We start from the raw sequence: 18,750 nt of genomic DNA on the forward strand, positions 1-18,750 counted from the left end.
CAAGGTTCAGAATTTCAATAATAAAGAATTATTACAGAAATGCAAAGTGATAAATAACATACCTACCTAATATAATCAAATGACTTTTACATATCCTCTGGCATCCTATCCAAAAACATTACTTGTAACATCTACAACTTCATTAATCTGCTTTAGTGATTAACTTTCTCTAGTCCTTGCAGATGCTCATGACATGTCTTTTTTTAAATCCCTTTAAAATAAAAATCAAGCTATCACCACCCAGTAAGTGAAGGAAAAGATAAGATACATAAATTAAAGTAACTTCACTGCATCAAACTAATGAAACTGCTGGAGAAGGCAATGGCACCCCACTCCAGTACTCTTGCCTGGAAAATCCCATGGACAAAGGGGCCTGGTAGCCTACAGTCCACGGGGTCGCAAAGAGTCGGACACGACTGAGCGACTTCATTTTCACTTTTCACTTTCATGCATTGGAGAAGGAAATGGCAACTCACTCCAGTTTTCTTGCCTGGAGAACCCCAGGGACAGAGGAGCCTGGTGGGCTGCCGTCTATGGGGTCTCACAGTCAAACACGACTGAACCGACTTAGCAGCAGCAGCAGCAGCAATGAAATTGCATTTAAAACAGATCTCTTGCAGAATGAGAAACAATCGTAGTACTCTGCTGCAAATGTAACTTAATAACTAGAACATTTTACAGACTTTTATAAGTAAGACAGATGGCTTTCCTGATGGCTCAGACGGTAAAAGAAGCTGCCCACAATATGAGAGACCAGGGTTCAACCCCTGGGTTGGGAAGATTCCCTGGAGAAGGGAATGGCATCACTTCCACATTCTTGCCTGGAGAATCCCACAGACAGAGGAGCCTGGTGGGCTACAGTCCACGGGGTCACAAATAGTTGGACATGACACAACTAATGCACAAATAAGACAGAGTCTGAGCCAAACACTGAAGATCAAATATATTACTCTCATCAAACATTCCAAATTTCACTAATGTAAATGTACAGTATATAATAGGGCACATATTTAATAAGCAAACTTAAATATGTTGATAAAGAGAGCATTTCTTAAAATATTTCCAGTGTAACCAAAGAAGAAAGGATGATGCATGTCTTCTTATCCTGATACTCCACATTTACTATTTGGGTGAGGGAGGAATCTAAAGAATCAAAGTAATACGTGCTATACGTAAGTCTTAGCAAAATAAGCATAGTAACAATAATAATAATAATTAGGGACTTTCCTGGCAGTCCAGTAGTTAAAAAGACTCTATGCTTCCACTGCAGGGGATACAGGTTGGATCCCTGGTCAGGGAACTAAATAAGATTGCACATGCTGTGCAGTGTGGCAAAAATAATAGTAATTTTTTTTCAAAAAATTCTTTCTACAAATAATATTTATCTTGGATCGAAGGGCCAAAGATTCAAAATTCACAGGCCCATGGCAAGACAGAAAAGTGAAGGTGAGATAACACTGTTATGCTGAAAAGCTGAATCATTTTACATTTATTTAAAATAAAATCTTTTAAACTAGAATCTAAAATTTTTAAATTCTAAAACAAAGTGAAAAAAACATTGCTTTAAACACTAGGAAAAAAGTTTAAAACAATCCAAAAGACACAAAAGCTTTTAAAAATAACTGATTCTTGTTTACTAAGTATCTCACTAGATCCTCCACTAAATAGTGTTAACAGGTTTACTCAACTACATTACCAAAAAGATTCTTTCAAAAAAGTTGACTCACAGTCCTCAAAAAAAAAATAAATAAATAAAATTACTCCCTTTTTACATGAGAAAAGATATGTATCACTTTCTTTACAGGACTTCTGACTTCACTACAGCCACTAATTTCTAATTAACTCATATCTTTTTAAGATTGACCAAAAATGAAGGAATTTTAAATAATTTTTACTCCAATTCTAAAATTTACCATTTTCTTCTCCTGTCGTTTTTCGTTTATCTTCAGGCGAAACATGGACTAGCTGCAGAATGAGAGGTCTCCGGGTGACAATACCAGTGCCTCTGGGAAGCAGGTCCCTCCCCACTAGGCTTTCTAGCACTGAGCTCTTCCCACTGCTCTGAAAATGGAATACACAAGAGCAAAATGAGTTTCTTAACAGATTTTTTTGCAACTCAGTAATACTATACTATATAGTTTTTAAAAATTATTGCAAAGTCTTTTAAAATGAAATAAAATTAGTTGTATTTTCAATTATATGATCTTTATTTCTTTAAAATAGAAAGGTACAAAAAGAATATAAATGCTAGTACAAAATAAAATCTGTAATTAAAAAAACAGAACACAAAAGTTCTACTTGCCCATAATTTTCCTACCTTTTCTGATACTCTCCCAACCATATAATATTGGTGTGTATATATATGTGTGTGTGTATAAGGTATTTTCAAAACCCATATAATATTGGTATACATAAATTATGCCCATAACATGGAGATATTTTACTCTAAATGAGGTAGTATTATGTCTATTTTTCTCTAACCCACTTTTTATTGTAACAATCAGGGATATCATTCCATATCAATATATTAACTTCTGTGCTTAATAGTTAAATAATATTCTGCATGTAAAACCAAACCCTAACTGACGGACATGTAAGTGGGCCTTGCTACAATGTTGCAATGAACATGATTTGTGCATACAACCATACTCACTTATTCTTTCATTAGACTTATTCAACAGGAGGCACCACACTGTGCTTCATATTCAATCTGCTACAGCCACATCAGCACTGGGCATTACTTTTTTGAATCTTAACTACTTTTTCTGGATTAACACTGACAGTTCATTTATATTTGCATTTCTTTATTATTCAGTCAAGGATCACTTTCTTTAAGGACCTTTTGTATATCTCCTTTGGTGATCTGCTTGTTCAAATGTTGGTATAGTATGTTTCTCATTAGTTTAAAGATCTTTATCCATATAAGTATTTATCTTTTGTTATGTTGAATATTTTCCCTTAACTTTTTATTTTGAAAATTTTAAAGCCACAAGAGTTGCAAGAACAGTGAATACTCATGTATCTGAACAAAGATACCCTATATCTTAACCAATTATTAACATTTTGACATAATTGCTTTGTCTCTTCTTACACATGCACATACCTTTTTCTTTTGCTGTCTGTTTTGTGTTAGTTAATATGTCATGACATTTCATCCCTAAATATTGTGCCAATAGCTCTAAGAAAACAGCATTCTATATAATCACAATGATCTCACTGAGGAAATTTAACCAACACAATACTAAAGAACAGTATATTATCAAATAAATATAAACCCATTGTCTCTATTATACATTTTTATATAATACATAAATTAGAAAATTCTGCAATTTTTTCAACTTGGTAATTCATATGTTTTTCTGTAACAGCATTTTTTCTGTATTGTATTTTTTCTTAATCAAAACCAGTACATCTTCTAATTTCTTACTCTCTACACAGGCAAAAACCCTAAGCTCATCTACTGTATCAGAAAGGGTTTTTAGGAAACAGATGGCCCACTCAAGTTGGATTAATTTAAGGAGTTTATTTACAAGCAGACCATTTACAAAGTTTTGGATGAGGGGGATCACAAGAGATAGTGGAATAACCCAGGCTAGTGGCAACACAGCAGCTCCTATCACCCACAAGCTCGGATTTTCAGGGAAAGCCAGCACCTACACATAGGAAGTCGAGTCAGGGGAGAATATACCCAGACTTTAGTCCCCTCCTTTTCCCAAGTCCTGTCAAGGATCCCCATTTCCAAATCCAATCAGAAGGAAAAATACGTTAAGGGCCCATTCCTGTTGTCCAGAAAGGTCCCCTATGATGGAGAACAGTAATGTTGAGTATATAAAGTGGGTCAAATTTAAAATTTGGTGGTTTTCAATGGCTAAGTCAAAAATTTCTCTTGGTAAATGTCACACTGCACTTGAAAATGTGTGTGTCATTTTCAACTATCTTTTGATATTGATCTCTAACATAATTTCACAATGATAAGGGAACAGACTCTGTATGATTTCAATACCTTCGTTTTTTAGTCACTAAGCCATTTCTGACTCTGTGACCCCATGGACTGCAGCACGCCAAGCTTCCCTGTCCTTCACTATCTCTATTCAATACCTTTAGACCACAAAATTTTTGCACCTTGTTTTACGTTCCTGGATATGTTTCAGTGTCTGCTAGTTTACAGTCTATGGGAACTTGAATAGGAATTTGCGTTGTGACAAAACTGTATAAATCTTTATTATGTTGCATTGGTTCACCATGATTTTCAGGTCTACTATATCCTTCTACTTCTCTGTATATTCATTCTATTAATTTTTGAGAGTTTGACATTGAAACTCCAACCAAAAATCTTAATGTAGCTACTTAAACTGTTCACTTCTAATATTTTACCTTTATGTTCTTTTTTCTGACCAAATTTCCCAGTTGACTATGATAATGATTTTTTGCATCAAATCTGTATTTTATTGATTTCACTTTGCAATTATTTATTTAAATTATTTTTATTAAAATAAAAATAATTAATAATTATTTATTTTTAATACTGTTAATTTCTTCTATCAGTATGCACAAAACACCTCCCAGTTTCAGCTGGTATTCTTAAATGGTCCTCCAGACTTTCCAGTGATTGGCTATTTTTTGATTCTCACATTAATTTGAAATTCCATGGCTTCCTTCTTCTTAAGTAGAAATTAATACACAGGTCTTGGAACTCTTAGTGGTCTATTCCCAAACACTGGTACGTGAGGGTTTGTAGAGAGAAACAAGGTCAACTAATTTTCTCGTCAATGTTCATGGATCTGGGGTTTTCCTATATGTCCTGTTTTTCTGGGAAAGTCATACAAGATTAAGAAACTATTCTACCATTGCTGCCATCCTCCCAGAGTCCCCAAATACAAAAAAATTGGTTATGTCTCTGTGGGAAAAATGAACATTCATCTGGGTAGCTAATATTTTTTTAACTGGGAGGTAGACACAATGGTGTCCTAATATTCTTTGTATCTTTTTGATGTTTTCAGTATTTCAAAACAATTTTTTAATCCTTCAAATGTGGCACATGATTTTATACTGATGAGGAAATTAAAGAAGTTACACTTCCACCTCCCTCCCATACCTTAAGCAGATATTTGGTACAGCCACACACAGCTTGGATATAGGTCACAGACTACTCCTTTTGTATACTCTGTCCTTCTGTGCAAGTGATCTATACTAGCTTAAGTGCCCAACTCTGCTAAAAAGTTCAAAGTATTAGTCAAGCTACAACAGGTATCTGGAAACAATTCAGGTAATATTCCAATTTTATTTCACAATATCATAGATGGGAAATAAAAAAATTTTTTTCTGTTCTTATTGTCCAGTTATTTATGCTTCACTGCATTTGATGAATGGTTATAGTAGAAATAGATACAGAATTTTATAATCAATTAATTCCCCCAGGAACTCTAAATTTTAAACATTTCTCCATGTCATCTAATATTATTTACTGATGCAGATTAAAAGTATGATGCCAATCTGAGTCTTTTTCCCTTTCAGGAAATCTTTTTTTCCTCCTTTCTTCTATTTTGATACTTGGGAGAATTCTGGGGTTTTGTAAAAGTTTAGATTTCAGAAATTTACCCAGGTTATGTCAATCCTTTCAATATTTGTGCCCAGCAACTGAAATATGAAGATGTGGGGAACTTTGGCTTATTGTTTGATTATTCTTTGTCCCTCTGTTCCAAGTGTTCTTTCTCAATTAACTATGACAAGGATTTTGGCTCTCTTAGCTCTCACCAACAAGTCTCTTATCTCTAATTAACTTCATAATATATGATTTTGATTTGTCTTTTAATAAAATTTCTAAAGTTATTTTTCTATTTCATAAATTAGGTTCTCAGCAATATCAATGTGACTGTTGTTCCCCATCACCCACTATGCCATTTTATTCTTCCTTCTTAAATACGTCACAAAAAATACTTCTTAAATTCCTCTCCTAAATTCTGTATCAAATTCATTGTTACTCTGATTATCTACCTTAGTCTCCTCCTTTGCAGCTACTGCTTTTCAATGTTTAAATCTACCAAATTTTAAACATTGCCAACTTTTTTTTTTTTCCAGTTCAGTTCAGTTCGTCAGTCATGTCCGACTCTTTGCGACCCCATGGACTGTCGCACGCCAGGCCTCCCTATCCATCACCAACTTCTGGAGCTTACTCAAACTCATGTCCATTGAGTCGGTGATACCATCCAACCATCTCATCCTCCACTGTCCCTTTCTCCTCCTGCCTTCAATTTTTCACAGCATCAGGGTCTTTTCCAAAGAGTCAGTTCTTCACGTCAGGTGGCCAAAGCATTGGAGTTTCAGATTCAGCATCAGTCCTTCCAATGAATATTCAGGACTGATTTCCATTAGGATAGACTGGTTGTATCTCCTTGAAGTCCAAGGGACTCTCAAGAGTCTTCTCCAACACCACAGTTCAAAAGCATCAATTCTTCAGCACTCAGCTTTCTTTACAGTCCAACTCTCACATCCATACATGACTACTAGAAAAACCAAAGCTCTGACTAGACGAGCCTTTATTGGCAAAGTAATGTCTATGCTTTTTAATATGCTGTCTAGCTTGGTCATAACTTTCCTTCCAAGGAGCAAGCATCTTTTACTTCATGGCTGCAATCACCATTTGCAGTGATTTTGGAGCCCAAGATAATAAAGTCTATCACAGTTTCCCCATCTATTTCCCATAAAGTGATGGGACCAGATGCCATGATCTTAGTTTTCTGAATGTTCGTTTTAAGCCAACTTTTTCACTCTCCTCTTTCACTTTCATCAAGAGGCTCTTTAGTTCTTCTCTGCTTTCTATATGTTGTATATATCAATTCAAGACAGCAACATGGGAGGATCCTGAACTCACCTCCTATCATGGGCACACTGAATTTACAGCCACAGGTAGAACAATTCCCTCTGAAAGAAACTAAAAAATTAGATGAGCAACTCCTACATATCAGGCAAATGACAAAACCCCACACTGAAACAGGCTGGAGAAGCTGAGACAGTCTCACCGTAAACCTCACCCATAAATTGTGAGGGAACTTACAACATTCAGCTTCTCTGTGAGGAGCAAAGGGTTTGGGCCCTGCTTCTGGCAGCCCCAACTCCTAAGACCTGCACCTGCAAGACAGGCCACCAAAACTAGCTTTGAAAGCAAGCATGAGAACAAGGCAGAGTGAACTAAGAGTTCTCGGATGGATTATACAGGTTCACTGTGGCTAACCTCCCAGGTTACAGTGCAGAGCGAGCAGAAAGAAATACCCATGTCCCAGTTTCCCCCTAAAAAAGGTATTTTTGCATGTACTTCAAAAGCTGCTCCCTGAGCCTCCAGCTTCCAACTGGGCTAAACCTAGATACTAAGAACCTCCTCTAGGGATACTGATAGAGCTTAGACAACCTAAACTAATACGACCCACTAAGAATAAGGTAGGCTATTTGGACAATCACAAAGGTTCGAGAGACAACCAAAATCTAGGGCAAGGTTGAACAATAAGATTCATCTCCTACACAAGGCCACTCTTCAAGACTTGGAGAGGTTGCTGTTTATTCTAATGCACCCAAACCACCACAGAGACTCAAGGAAAACAAAGAAACAGAGGAGTATGTTCCAAACAAAAGAACAAGATAAAACTTCAGGAAAATAGCCTTAATGAGATGGAGATCAATGATATAACTGATAAAGTTCAAATTAACAGTCATAAAAATGCTAAAATAGCTAGGATGAACAAAGAGAGATTTTCAACAGAAAAAAAATACAAGAAAGTAAGTTCAACAACAGACTACATGAAGCAGAAGAATCAGTAAACATGAACAAAGCACTGGAACTCATCTAATCAGCAGCAAAAAGACAATTTAAAGGACTTATAGGGCAACATTAAGTGGACCAACATTCACATTATAGGAGATTCAGAAGAAAAACAGAGAAAAGGGCAAAAAACTTAAAAAAATAATGGCTGATAATCACTGCCCTAAACTGGGGAAGATAAGAGACATTCAGATCCAAGAAGTTCAGAGAGTCTGTATAAGATGAACTGAATGAGACCCAAACTATTTATGATTTAAATGTCGAAAGTTAAAGACAAGGAGAGAATTTTAAAAAACAGCAGTACAAAACAACTTATTATGTGCAAGGAAAATCTCCCACAAAATCAGTAGATTTTTGAATAGAAACACTGCAGGTCAGAAGGGAGGAGTGGCACAACATATTCAAAGTGCTGAAAGAAAATAACTGCCAACCAAGCAATCTCTACCCAGCAAAGCTGTCTTTCATTATGGAAGAAGAGGTAAGAGTTTCCAGACAAGGAAAAGTTGAAGGAGTTCATCACCACTAGACTGGCCTTAAATGTTAAAGGGATTCCTGCAAGTTGAAACAAAAGGGAGTGAATTAGCAACAGGGAAACAAAGTATGAATTTCACTGATAAAAATAAATATATAGTAAAATTCAGAATAATCTAATGTAAAGATGGTAGGTCAATCACTTGTAAATCTAGTGTAAAAGGCCAAAGTAATAAAAATAATTAGCAAGGGAGGGGAGTAAAAGCTTTATATAGAGTTTTAGAATAGAATACACTATACTGATGTTATCAATTTAAAATAGACTATATTATCAATTTAAAACAGACTTATAAATAAGTTTTAAATAAGCTTCTTGGTAACCACAAATCAAAAACTTATAGTAGAAATGTAAAAGATAAAGAAAAGGAATCTAAACATACCACTATAGAAAAATCATCAAATCACATAGGATGAGAATACGAAAAGGAAAAAAAAAAGGAATTATAAAAGTCAGAAAACAACATGTCAATAAGCACATAGCTATCAAAAATTACTTTAAATGAAAAAAAATTACTTAAAATGTTAAATGGGTTAAATTCTCCAAATAAAAGATAAAGTGCCTAAAAGCATTAAATAAAAAGGACCAATTTATACACAGCCTATAAGAGACTCACTTCAGATGTAAGATAATACACACACTGAAAGTGAAAGGATGGAAAGAGATATTCACATTCAAATGGAAACGAAAGAAAGCTGGGGTGGCCATACTTATATCAGACAAAACAGACTTTAACACATGATTCACTGGGGGATTTTTGTAGAAACTAAAGTCCGTGGCCCATGATTTGTTATGTAAGAGAATATTGAAACATCTCCATTTGAGTAAATATCACCAACTTTTATTGTACTTCATGTACTTATCTGAAGCCTTGTACATGCCCCACTAAAGCATTTTAGTATTTCATTAGAGGGTGATAGGCAGTATAGCAGGCACCTCTGTGCAGGGGAACTGAACGCCCAGTACAAATACACCGTGGTTCACTGCATCTTGCCCTGGAAGAGCAGACTCTACACTTTCTGGTGGCATTTTTCCCCCCGTCCTGTAGGTATTATTTTCTCTAGAATATATTATTTTACCTGGTAGTTGACAAGGTGGATCTTTGCAGGAAGCTCTTTTAGAAATGCCACAACAGGCTTCCCTGGCGGCACAGTGGATAACAATCCGTCTGCCAATGCAGGGGACATGATTCTATCCCTCGTCTGGGAAAATCCCACATGCTGAGACCAGCTAAGCCCCTGCACCACAACTACTCAGCCCGTGCTCTAGAGCCCATGAGCCACAACTACTAAGCCTGTGTGCCACACCTACTGATGCCCATGCACTGGAGCCTGTGCTGAGCAACAAGAAAAGGCAGCACAAAGAGAAGCCCGTGTGAGTGAAACCAACACCTCTGAGCAGCAGCTGCCCTGTGGTCAAGGAGGGTTTCTCTGGCCAGTATTGCTCCCACCAGTCTACAGCACAGGGAATATTTTTGCAAACCTATTCAAGGGCCTTTTTGGCAAAAAAGAAATGTGCATGCTCATGGTGGGCCTAGATGCTGCTAGAAAGACCACCATCCTGTACAAACTAAAGCTGGGTGAAATGGTGACCACCATTCCCACTAAAGGCTTCAATGTGGAGACCATGGAATACAAGAACATCAGCTTCACTGTGTGGGACACGGGGGGCCAGGACAAGACCTGGCCTCTGTGGTACCACTACTTCTAAATCAGACAAGGTCTCACCTTTGCGGTGGACAGCAGTGACACAGAGCATGTGAATGAGGTCCACAAGGAGCCCATGAGGATGCTAGCAGAGGACGAGCTTAGGGACACTGTTCTGCTCATGTTTGCTAACAAATAGGACCTTCCCAGCGCCATGAGTGCAGCCAGGATCACAGACACGCGAGGTCTACACACTCTACACCGCAGGAACCGGTACATTCAGGCCACCTGTGCCTCCAGTGGGGATGGGTCTATGAGGGACTGGACTGGCTGTCCAATCAGCTTCAGGACCAGAAATGAGCTGTACTCGTCTCTCCTCCCCTCTCACTTCCTCCTTCTACCCTCGTTTTACTCTCATGTGGCAAATGTGCCCCTATGATGTGGGTGCCAGAAGCTGTCTCCAGGGTTGGTAACGGTGTGCTTCACCATGCTGTAAATGTGCAGATGCAGCCTGCAACTGGGTTTTTATTTAATGTAAATAGTTCTTGTTCCCAATGAGGCAGTTTCTAGTACTCCTGTTCAATACTGTGTGGTAGTCACTTAAGTCCTGTCTGACTCTTTGCAACCCCATGGACTGTACAGCCCACCAGGCTCCTCTGTCCATGGAATTCTCCAGGCAAGAATACTGGAGTGGGTTGCCACTTCCTTTTTCAGGGATCTTCCTGACCCAGGGATCAAACCCAGGTCTCCTGCATTGAAGGCAGATTCTCTACCATCTGAACTACAGGGAAGTTCCCCTATGCAATATTACTCAGCTTTTTTTTTTTTTTTTTTTGGTAAAAGGAAAATCAACCCACTGTTTAATACAGAGAAGGGATTTTAAGCACACAGGTCATCCAAGAGTTGCTGTGTCAGACAAGTCTGATGTGCTTCCTCTGGGCTTTAGATCTGTGTTAAGATGCATTTTGGTGGTTGACTTTTAACCCAAAGTCAGTGCATTTTTTTTTTTAATAGTTACAAATACAAGACAAGGAGAACACTTGAACACACAGAAGGGAGAAATATGCCTAGTGTAGGTTCTGCAGTAATGGCCTGAATCCAGTCTACTGACAGTCTCTTTCCCACTGGGAACGTGGAAAAGGGCAGAACCAGCCATGATTCATTCTGCATAGTCACAGTAGGGTCCCTGTGATTTGCTCTGTCTTGGGTTATCCCACACCCCACAGCTTTTGTGCTTGCATTTGGGCTTACATGGCCACCCAGGAAATGGGGTGAAGGCTGTAGCCACCACTCTCAGAATCCCTGGAAGAACCCCAGTCTTTTCTTGGGTCAGCATGGGCACTTTGGTTGGAACACCCTAGCTGGAGCAGGAGTCCTTGAAGTCCCCTTGCTTGCCTGATCTAGAGGCTCCTGTCTATACATGCTTTCACTCCTTCAGCCTAAGAGTCCGATCTGCCATCAATAATGATAACCTCTACTTTCTTCCTTTATATTTTCATAAAACACTGAAGAAGCTGGAGCTATTAAACTTTATCTTGGGGAAAAACCCAGAACTGGCTTATTTGGTGTCATCGAACTTCTTACTGCTTTCAATACACAATTAATAATCAAAACAAAAAACTTAAAAAGAAAAAAAGGGGGGCAGGGACTTCCCTGATGGTTCTGTGGCTAAGACTCTGAGCTCCCAGTACAGGGGGCCCAGGTTCAATCCGTGGTCAGGGAACTAGATACCGCATGCCACAACAGAGCATTCACATAGTGCAATTCAAGATCCCGGGTGCCGCAGCTAAAATCCAGAGCTGCCAAATAAATAAAATATATATATAAAAAAAAAAAAAAGCAGCAGAGCCCAGGCACCCCAACAAAGAGCAGTCCCTGCTCACCACAACTAGAGAAAGCCCACAAGAGCAAAAAGATCTGGTACAACCAAAAATAAATAAATAAATAACAAATTAAAGAAAATAAAATTACATTTAAAAAAAATGCCACAAGAAGGACCAAGTGTAAGACTACCACTACATTCAACAGAATGGTCAGTTACCCACTCTCTAGCTATTACTCACAAAAATTGCTTGCAAGTCATTTCACCCTATAGCATTGCTGCTAAGTCGCTTCAGTTGTGTCCGACTCTGTGCGACCCCATAGACGGCAGCCCACCAGGCTCCCCCATCCCTGGGATTCTCCAGACAAGAATACTGGAGTGGGTTGCCATTTCCTTCTCCAATGCATGAAAGTGAAAAGTCAAAGTGAAGTCGCTCAGTCGTATCCAATTCCTCGCGACCCCATGGCCTGCAGCCCACCAGGCTCCTGCATCCATGGGATTTTCCAGGCAAGAGTACTGGAGTGGGGTGCCATTGCCTTCTATAGCATTCAGTCTACAATAAATTTTAAACACATTGAATAAACTGCAATTACTCAAATAAAAACCCACTTGTTATACCATTTTCAAGTTTTTTGGAGGATATTGAAGTTTACCAGATATTGATCAGAACAATCAACTCCTTTCATATATTTATTATACTCTAACCTCGATGCTGGGAGGGATTGAGGGCAAGAGGAGAAAGGGACAACAGAGGATGAGATAGCTGGATGGCATCACCAACTCGATGGACATGAGTTTGAGTAAACTCTGGGAGTTGGTGATGGACAGGGAGGCCTGGCATGCTGCAATTCATGGGGTCACAAAGAGTCGGACACGACTGAGCAACTGAACTGAACTGAACTGAACTTACAGTGGGCTTAGTTATCTGATAGCCAGTTCTTCTTTTCCTGTAGATGTTATGGAGGTGTCATGAATAGTCATCACCATGTGGACTAGCCTTCTGTCTTTCTATATAAGAATCACTTCTCCCTTCCATAAGAATGTCTTTCCTCCCCTCTGTAGATTTTTAGATCTCTTCTTTAATTTGCTTGGTAGATTCTCTCTTGTAAGTCCCATAAGCTCTGTCTTTATTTTTCAACAATATTCCAGATGTGAACACACTACTGTAATAATTGTCTTGGTAAATACAGTGCCATGAACCAAGATAACACTGTAGAGCCAGTGATATTGTTTCCTGCAGATTCTTTCTTTCACCTGTGTAAATCTCAAGGTTACATATATATCCAGGTTTACTTCTGTTAATCATCCTGACCAAAATTCCATATTTTGTAAGTTTTCTGGGATTACAGGCTTTTGAATCTGACTTGTCCTCTCGACTTTATCATTGCCTCATTAAGTGGTAGCTCTTGTTCCGATATATAGATCTAATAAAATTTTGGAAGAAAATAATCCAAAAAAAGGTTTAACTTTTGAAATTCTGTCTGCAGGAAGTGGAGTTTCTGAGTTATTCTTAAAGTGAAGAATGTCATTATTTGTTCAAACCTTCTTCTCATCAAAATCTTTGGAAAGATAGGTGCCTCAAGTAAGGCATCAGCTGATCAATATTCTTTGCAGTGTGACTTATTTGTCCCATCAAAATTATTAATTCAAGTAACTTCTTTATGTTACTATTGGTTACATCAGTCCATTTCATATGATTTTTCAATCTGTTGGTGATACAAGTTTGTTTGAGAAACCACCAACTTGAAAGTCATTACCAAATATTAATTCTGTTATTACACCAACACTTTGCAGGTTATCACATTCCATAGCTACACCTAACACACCTATAAAGTCTAATTTTTGTGAAATGTTGTCTTCGATCCACTCTTCTGTAGAAGCAAAGGAGCATTCCCCAGCACCATGAGTTTCATTTTCACTTTCTGTATCAGAATCAATCACTGAGGTTTTCTGTTTTGTTGTTGTTGTTGGTGGTGGTGGTGGTCTAATATTCACACTGGTGATGCCATCCAACTATCTCATCCTATGTCACCCTCTTCTGCCTTCAATCTTTCCCAGTATCAGAGTATTTTCCAATGAGTCAGCATTACCAATTCAATGGACACTAACTTGGGCCAATTCCAGGAGATGGTGAGGGACAGAAAAGTATGGTGTGCTGCAGTCCAGGGGGTTGCATAGAGTCAGACACGACTTGGCAAGTGAACAACACCAATAACAAATATTCACATCATCTGAATCAGAACTATATTCTGAAGAACTATCATCTTCTGAGACACTAGTATATATGTCACTCAGACTATCAGGGAGTACCTGCACAAAATTCACTGAAAAATTCTTCACTCAAAATTTCATGACACATCATTTTAGAAAATTTTATGGTAATAAACCTGCATGTATAATATACACAAGGTTGGGACAAAAACCTAATGGCGCAAAATGTGAATGATAATAATCATACGTTGCATAATGAAGCCGTAATCAATTTTAAACTCCAACAGCTTTCCAAGGTGATATTAATTATATCACTCTCTAAAAAACATATGATACATCTCTGCTCAATAATGTTCAGGAAATAAAAGACATATTAACACATCTCCAGTCAATAATGTGCTAAGACAAAGACTACATTAAGAAAAAAAAAAGGAATTATGTTATGATAAAGGGGTCAATCCAAAAGAGGATATAACATTTGCAAATATTTGTGCTTGCAATATAACAGCACAAAATACATAAAGTAAGTACTAACAGGGATATAAGGAGAAAGAAAGCAATACAGTAAGAGTAGAGCATACTAATTAAAATCAAATATCAATCAACACTGGTTTGAAATGACACGTTAGACCATATGGACCATACACATATAGAAAACAACAGAATACACATTCTTCTCAAGCACATAAGGAATATTCTTCAGGACAGGCCACAGGACAAGTCTTAAAAATAAATTTAAGAAAACTGAAATTATATAAAGAGTCTTTCCCAATGATCATGGTATAAAACTAGAAATCAATTGTAAGAAGAAAATTGGAAAATTCACAAATTGTGGAGATTAAACAATATGCTACTGAACAACTGTACTGGGCTTCCCTTATGGCTCAGCTGGTAAAGAATTCACCTGCAATGCGGGAGACCTGGGTTGGGAAGATTCCTGGAGAAGGGAAAGGCTACCCACTCCAATGTTCTGGCCTGGAGAATTCCATGGACATAGTCCATGGAGTCGCAAAGAGTTGGACATAACTGAGCTACTTTTACTTCACTTCACTACTGAACAGCTAATGGATGAAAAAAGTCAAGAGAAATCAAAGAATATGTTGAGACAACTGAAAATAGAAATATGCATACCACACCTCTTAGAATGCAGCAAAAGCAGTTTTTAGAGGGTAGTTCACAGCAATAAATGTCTATTATTTAGAAATAATAAGGATCTCTAATAAAAAAAAAATCTCATTTTACACCTCAAGGAACTATTAAAAAACAAAGCCCGAAGTTAGTAGTAAAGGGAAGGATTTATCAAAGATCAAATCAGATAATGAAATAGGGACTAACAATAAAAAAAAAGAAAAGAAAAACTTACAGCTAGCTCTTTAAAATGATAAACAAAATGGACACACATTTAGCTAGCCTCACCGAGGAAAACACAGAGAGGACTCAAATAAATGAGAAATGAAAGAGAGGTCACAATGAATATCACAGAGATATAAAAGATCATGAGAGACTAGTATAAACAATTATACATCAAAAAGTTGAACATTCCAGAAGAAACAGACAAATTCCTATCAAAAAAAATCTAACAAGATTGATTCATAAAGAAAAAGAAAACCTAAACATATCAATTACTAGTAAGGAGACTGAATCAATAATTAAAACCACCCAACAAAAGTCTAGGTGCTGAGAGCTTCACCAGTGAATCCAAACAATCAAAGAATTAACACTCCTCCTTCTCAAACTACAGCCAGATATCCTGGAATGTGAAGTCAAGTGGGCCTTAGGAGGCATCACTACAAACAAAGCTAGTGGAGGTGATGGAATTTCAGCCGAGCTATTTCAAATCTTAAAAGATGATGCTGTGAAAGTGCTGCACTCAATATGTTAGCTAATTTGGAAAACTCAGCAGTGGACACAGGACTGGAAAAGGTCAGTTTTTATTCCAATCTCAAAGAAAGGCAATGCCAAAGAATGCTCAAACTACCGCACAATTGCACTCATCTCACACGCTAGTAAGGTAATGCTCAAAATTCTCCAAGCCAGGCTTCAGCAATATATGAACCATGAACTCCCAGATATTCAAGCTGGTTTTAGAAAAGGCAGAGGAACCAGAGATCAAATTGCCAACATCTGCTGATCATCAAAAGAGCAAAAAAGTTCCAGAAATACATCTATTTCTGCTTTATTGACTAAGCCAAAGCTGTATTTGACTGTGTGGATCACAATAAACTGGATAATCCTGAAAGAGATGGGAATACCAGACCACCTGACCTGCTTCTTGAGAAACCTGAATGCAGGTCAGGAAGCAACAGTTAGAACTGGACTTGGAACAACAGACTGGTTCCAAATAGGAAAAGGAGTATGTCAAGGCTGTATATTGTCACCCTGATTATTTAACTTATATGCAGAGTGCATCATGAGAAATGCTGGGCTGGAAGAAGCACAAGCTGGAATCAAGATTGCTGGGAGAAATATCAATAACCTCAGATATGCAGATGACACCACCCTTATGGCAGAGAGTGAAGAAGAACTAAAGAGCCTCTTGAATATTGTTGGAAGGAAAGTTATGACCAACCTAGAGAGCATATCAAAAAGCAGAGACATTACTTTGTCAACAAAGGTCTGTCTAGTCAAGGCTATGGTTTTTCCAGTGGTCATGTATGGGTGTGAGAGTTGGACTGTGAAGAAAGCTGAGTGCCAAAGAATTGATACTTTTGAACTGTGGTGTTGGAGAAGACTCTTGAGAGTTCCTTGGACTGCAAGCAGATCCAACCAGTCCATCCTGAGGGAGATCAGTCCTGGGTGTTCATTGGAAGGACTGATGCAGAAGCTGAAACTCCAATACTTTGGCCACCTGATGCGAAGAGCTGACTCATCTGAAAAATCCTGATGCTGGGAAAGATTGAAGGCAGGAGGAGAAGGGGATGACAGAGGATGAGATGGTTGGATGGCATCACTGACTCAATTGACACGAGTTTGAGTGAACCCTGGGAGTTGGTGATGGACAGGGAGGCCTGGCGTGCTGCAGTTCATGGGGCTGCAAACAGTTGGACACGACTGAGTGACTGAACTGAATTTCCCAAACTCTTCCAAGAAAGAAGAGGCAGGAATAATTCAAAATTCATTTTACAAGGCCAGCATTACCTGATACCAAAACCCAGGCAGGACCACCATAAGAGAAGAAAACTGCAGGCCTATATCCCACAAAAACATAGATGCAAAAATCCTCAACAAAATTACAGCAATTGAATTCTGTAATTCATTAAAAGGATCATATACCATGATCAAATGGGATTTATTCCAGGGATGCAAGGATGGCTCTGTTACACAACGCATTAACAAAATGAAGGATAAAAATCAGATGACTATCTCAATACATGCAAGAAATACATTTGACCAAATTCAGTATCCATTCATGATTAAAAAAAAAAAAAAAACTCAACATAGTGAATAAAAGAGGGAGCATACCTCAACTTAATAAAGGTCATATATGATAAACTCACAACTAACATACTCAACGGTAAAATGCTAAAAGCTTTCCCTCTAAGATTAGAAACAAGACAAGGGTGCCTACTACTGACACTTCTAGTCCACAAAGTATTGGAAGTTCCAGCTAGACCATTAGGTAAGAAAAAGGCATCTAAGTCAGAAAGTAAAGTAAAACTGTTACTATTTGCCATGATATTATATGTAGAAAACCCTAAAGACTCCACAAAGAATTGTTAGAACTAATCAATGAATTCAGTAAAGTTGTAGGATACAAAGTCAATATGCAAAATAGGTTTTGTTTGTGTACCATAATGAACTATCAGAAAGAGAAATTAAGAAAACAATCCCATTACAATTGCTTCAAAAGAATAAAATACCTAAGAATAAACTTAACCAAGAAGTTTATTTAAAAGACCTGTACATTAAAACCTATAGAACACTGATGAAATAATTGAAGATACAAATAGAAAGATATTCTATGCTCATGGATTAAAAGAATCAAGATTGCTAAAATATCCATACTACCCAAAGTAATCTACAAATTCAATACAATCCCTATCAAAATTCCAATAACATTTTTCAAAGAAACAGTAAATAATTCTAAAGTTTATAAATAGGATAGCCAAAGCAATTGTGACAAAGAACAAAACTAGAGGAGAGGTATCATAACATGCTTCCTGATTTCCAACTATGTTTAAAAGTTGTAATAATCTGGGAGTTCCCAGGCAGCCTAGTGATTAGGATTCTGAGCTTTCACTACCATGGCCCTGGTTCAATCCCCCTGGTCAAGGAGCAACTGAGATCCCTCAGGTCACAATATGATGATACCATAAGAGATATCACCTCACACCCGTTAGAATGGCTATTACCAAAAAGGGAAGGAATAAATGTTGTGCAGGATATGGAGGAAAGGAAACCCTCATATGCTGTTGGTGGGAATGTAAACTGGTGCAGCCACAGTTTTAAAAACAGACACACAGATCAATGGAACAGAGAGCTCAGAAATAAACCTACGCATATATGAACAATTAATTTACAACAAAGACAACAAGAATATATAATAGGGAAATGATAGTCTCTTCAATAAATGGTATTGGGAAACACGACAGCCACATGCAAAAGCATGAAACTGGACTACTATCTTATACTAAACAAACAACCAAAAATCAGCTGAAAAATGGGTTAAAGACTTGAATACAAGCCCTGAAAATGTTAAACTCCTAGAAGAAAAAACACAGGCTGTAAG

General features: G+C 37.7%; 1 protein-coding gene and 1 pseudogene across 7 annotated transcripts in view; one reads left to right on the forward strand and one right to left on the reverse strand.

Annotated features, from left to right (window-relative positions):
• Nucleotides 1-18,750, reverse strand: part of DNM1L (dynamin 1 like) — a 62,428-nt gene that overhangs the window by 32,771 nt on the left and 10,907 nt on the right. For all 7 annotated transcript variants that reach the window (XM_018048315.1, XM_018048322.1, XM_018048320.1 and 4 more), the window contains exon 2: nucleotides 1,914-2,061. In XM_018048315.1, the coding sequence (XP_017903804.1) occupies nucleotides 1,914-2,061 (148 nt within the window). The remainder of the gene's footprint in view (nucleotides 1-1,913; nucleotides 2,062-18,750) is intronic.
• LOC102181371 lies at nucleotides 7,203-10,640 on the forward strand (annotated as a pseudogene).

This window comes from Capra hircus, chromosome 5 (assembly GCF_001704415.2).
Source record: "Capra hircus breed San Clemente chromosome 5, ASM170441v1, whole genome shotgun sequence".
Lineage (NCBI taxonomy): Eukaryota > Metazoa > Chordata > Mammalia > Artiodactyla > Bovidae > Capra > Capra hircus.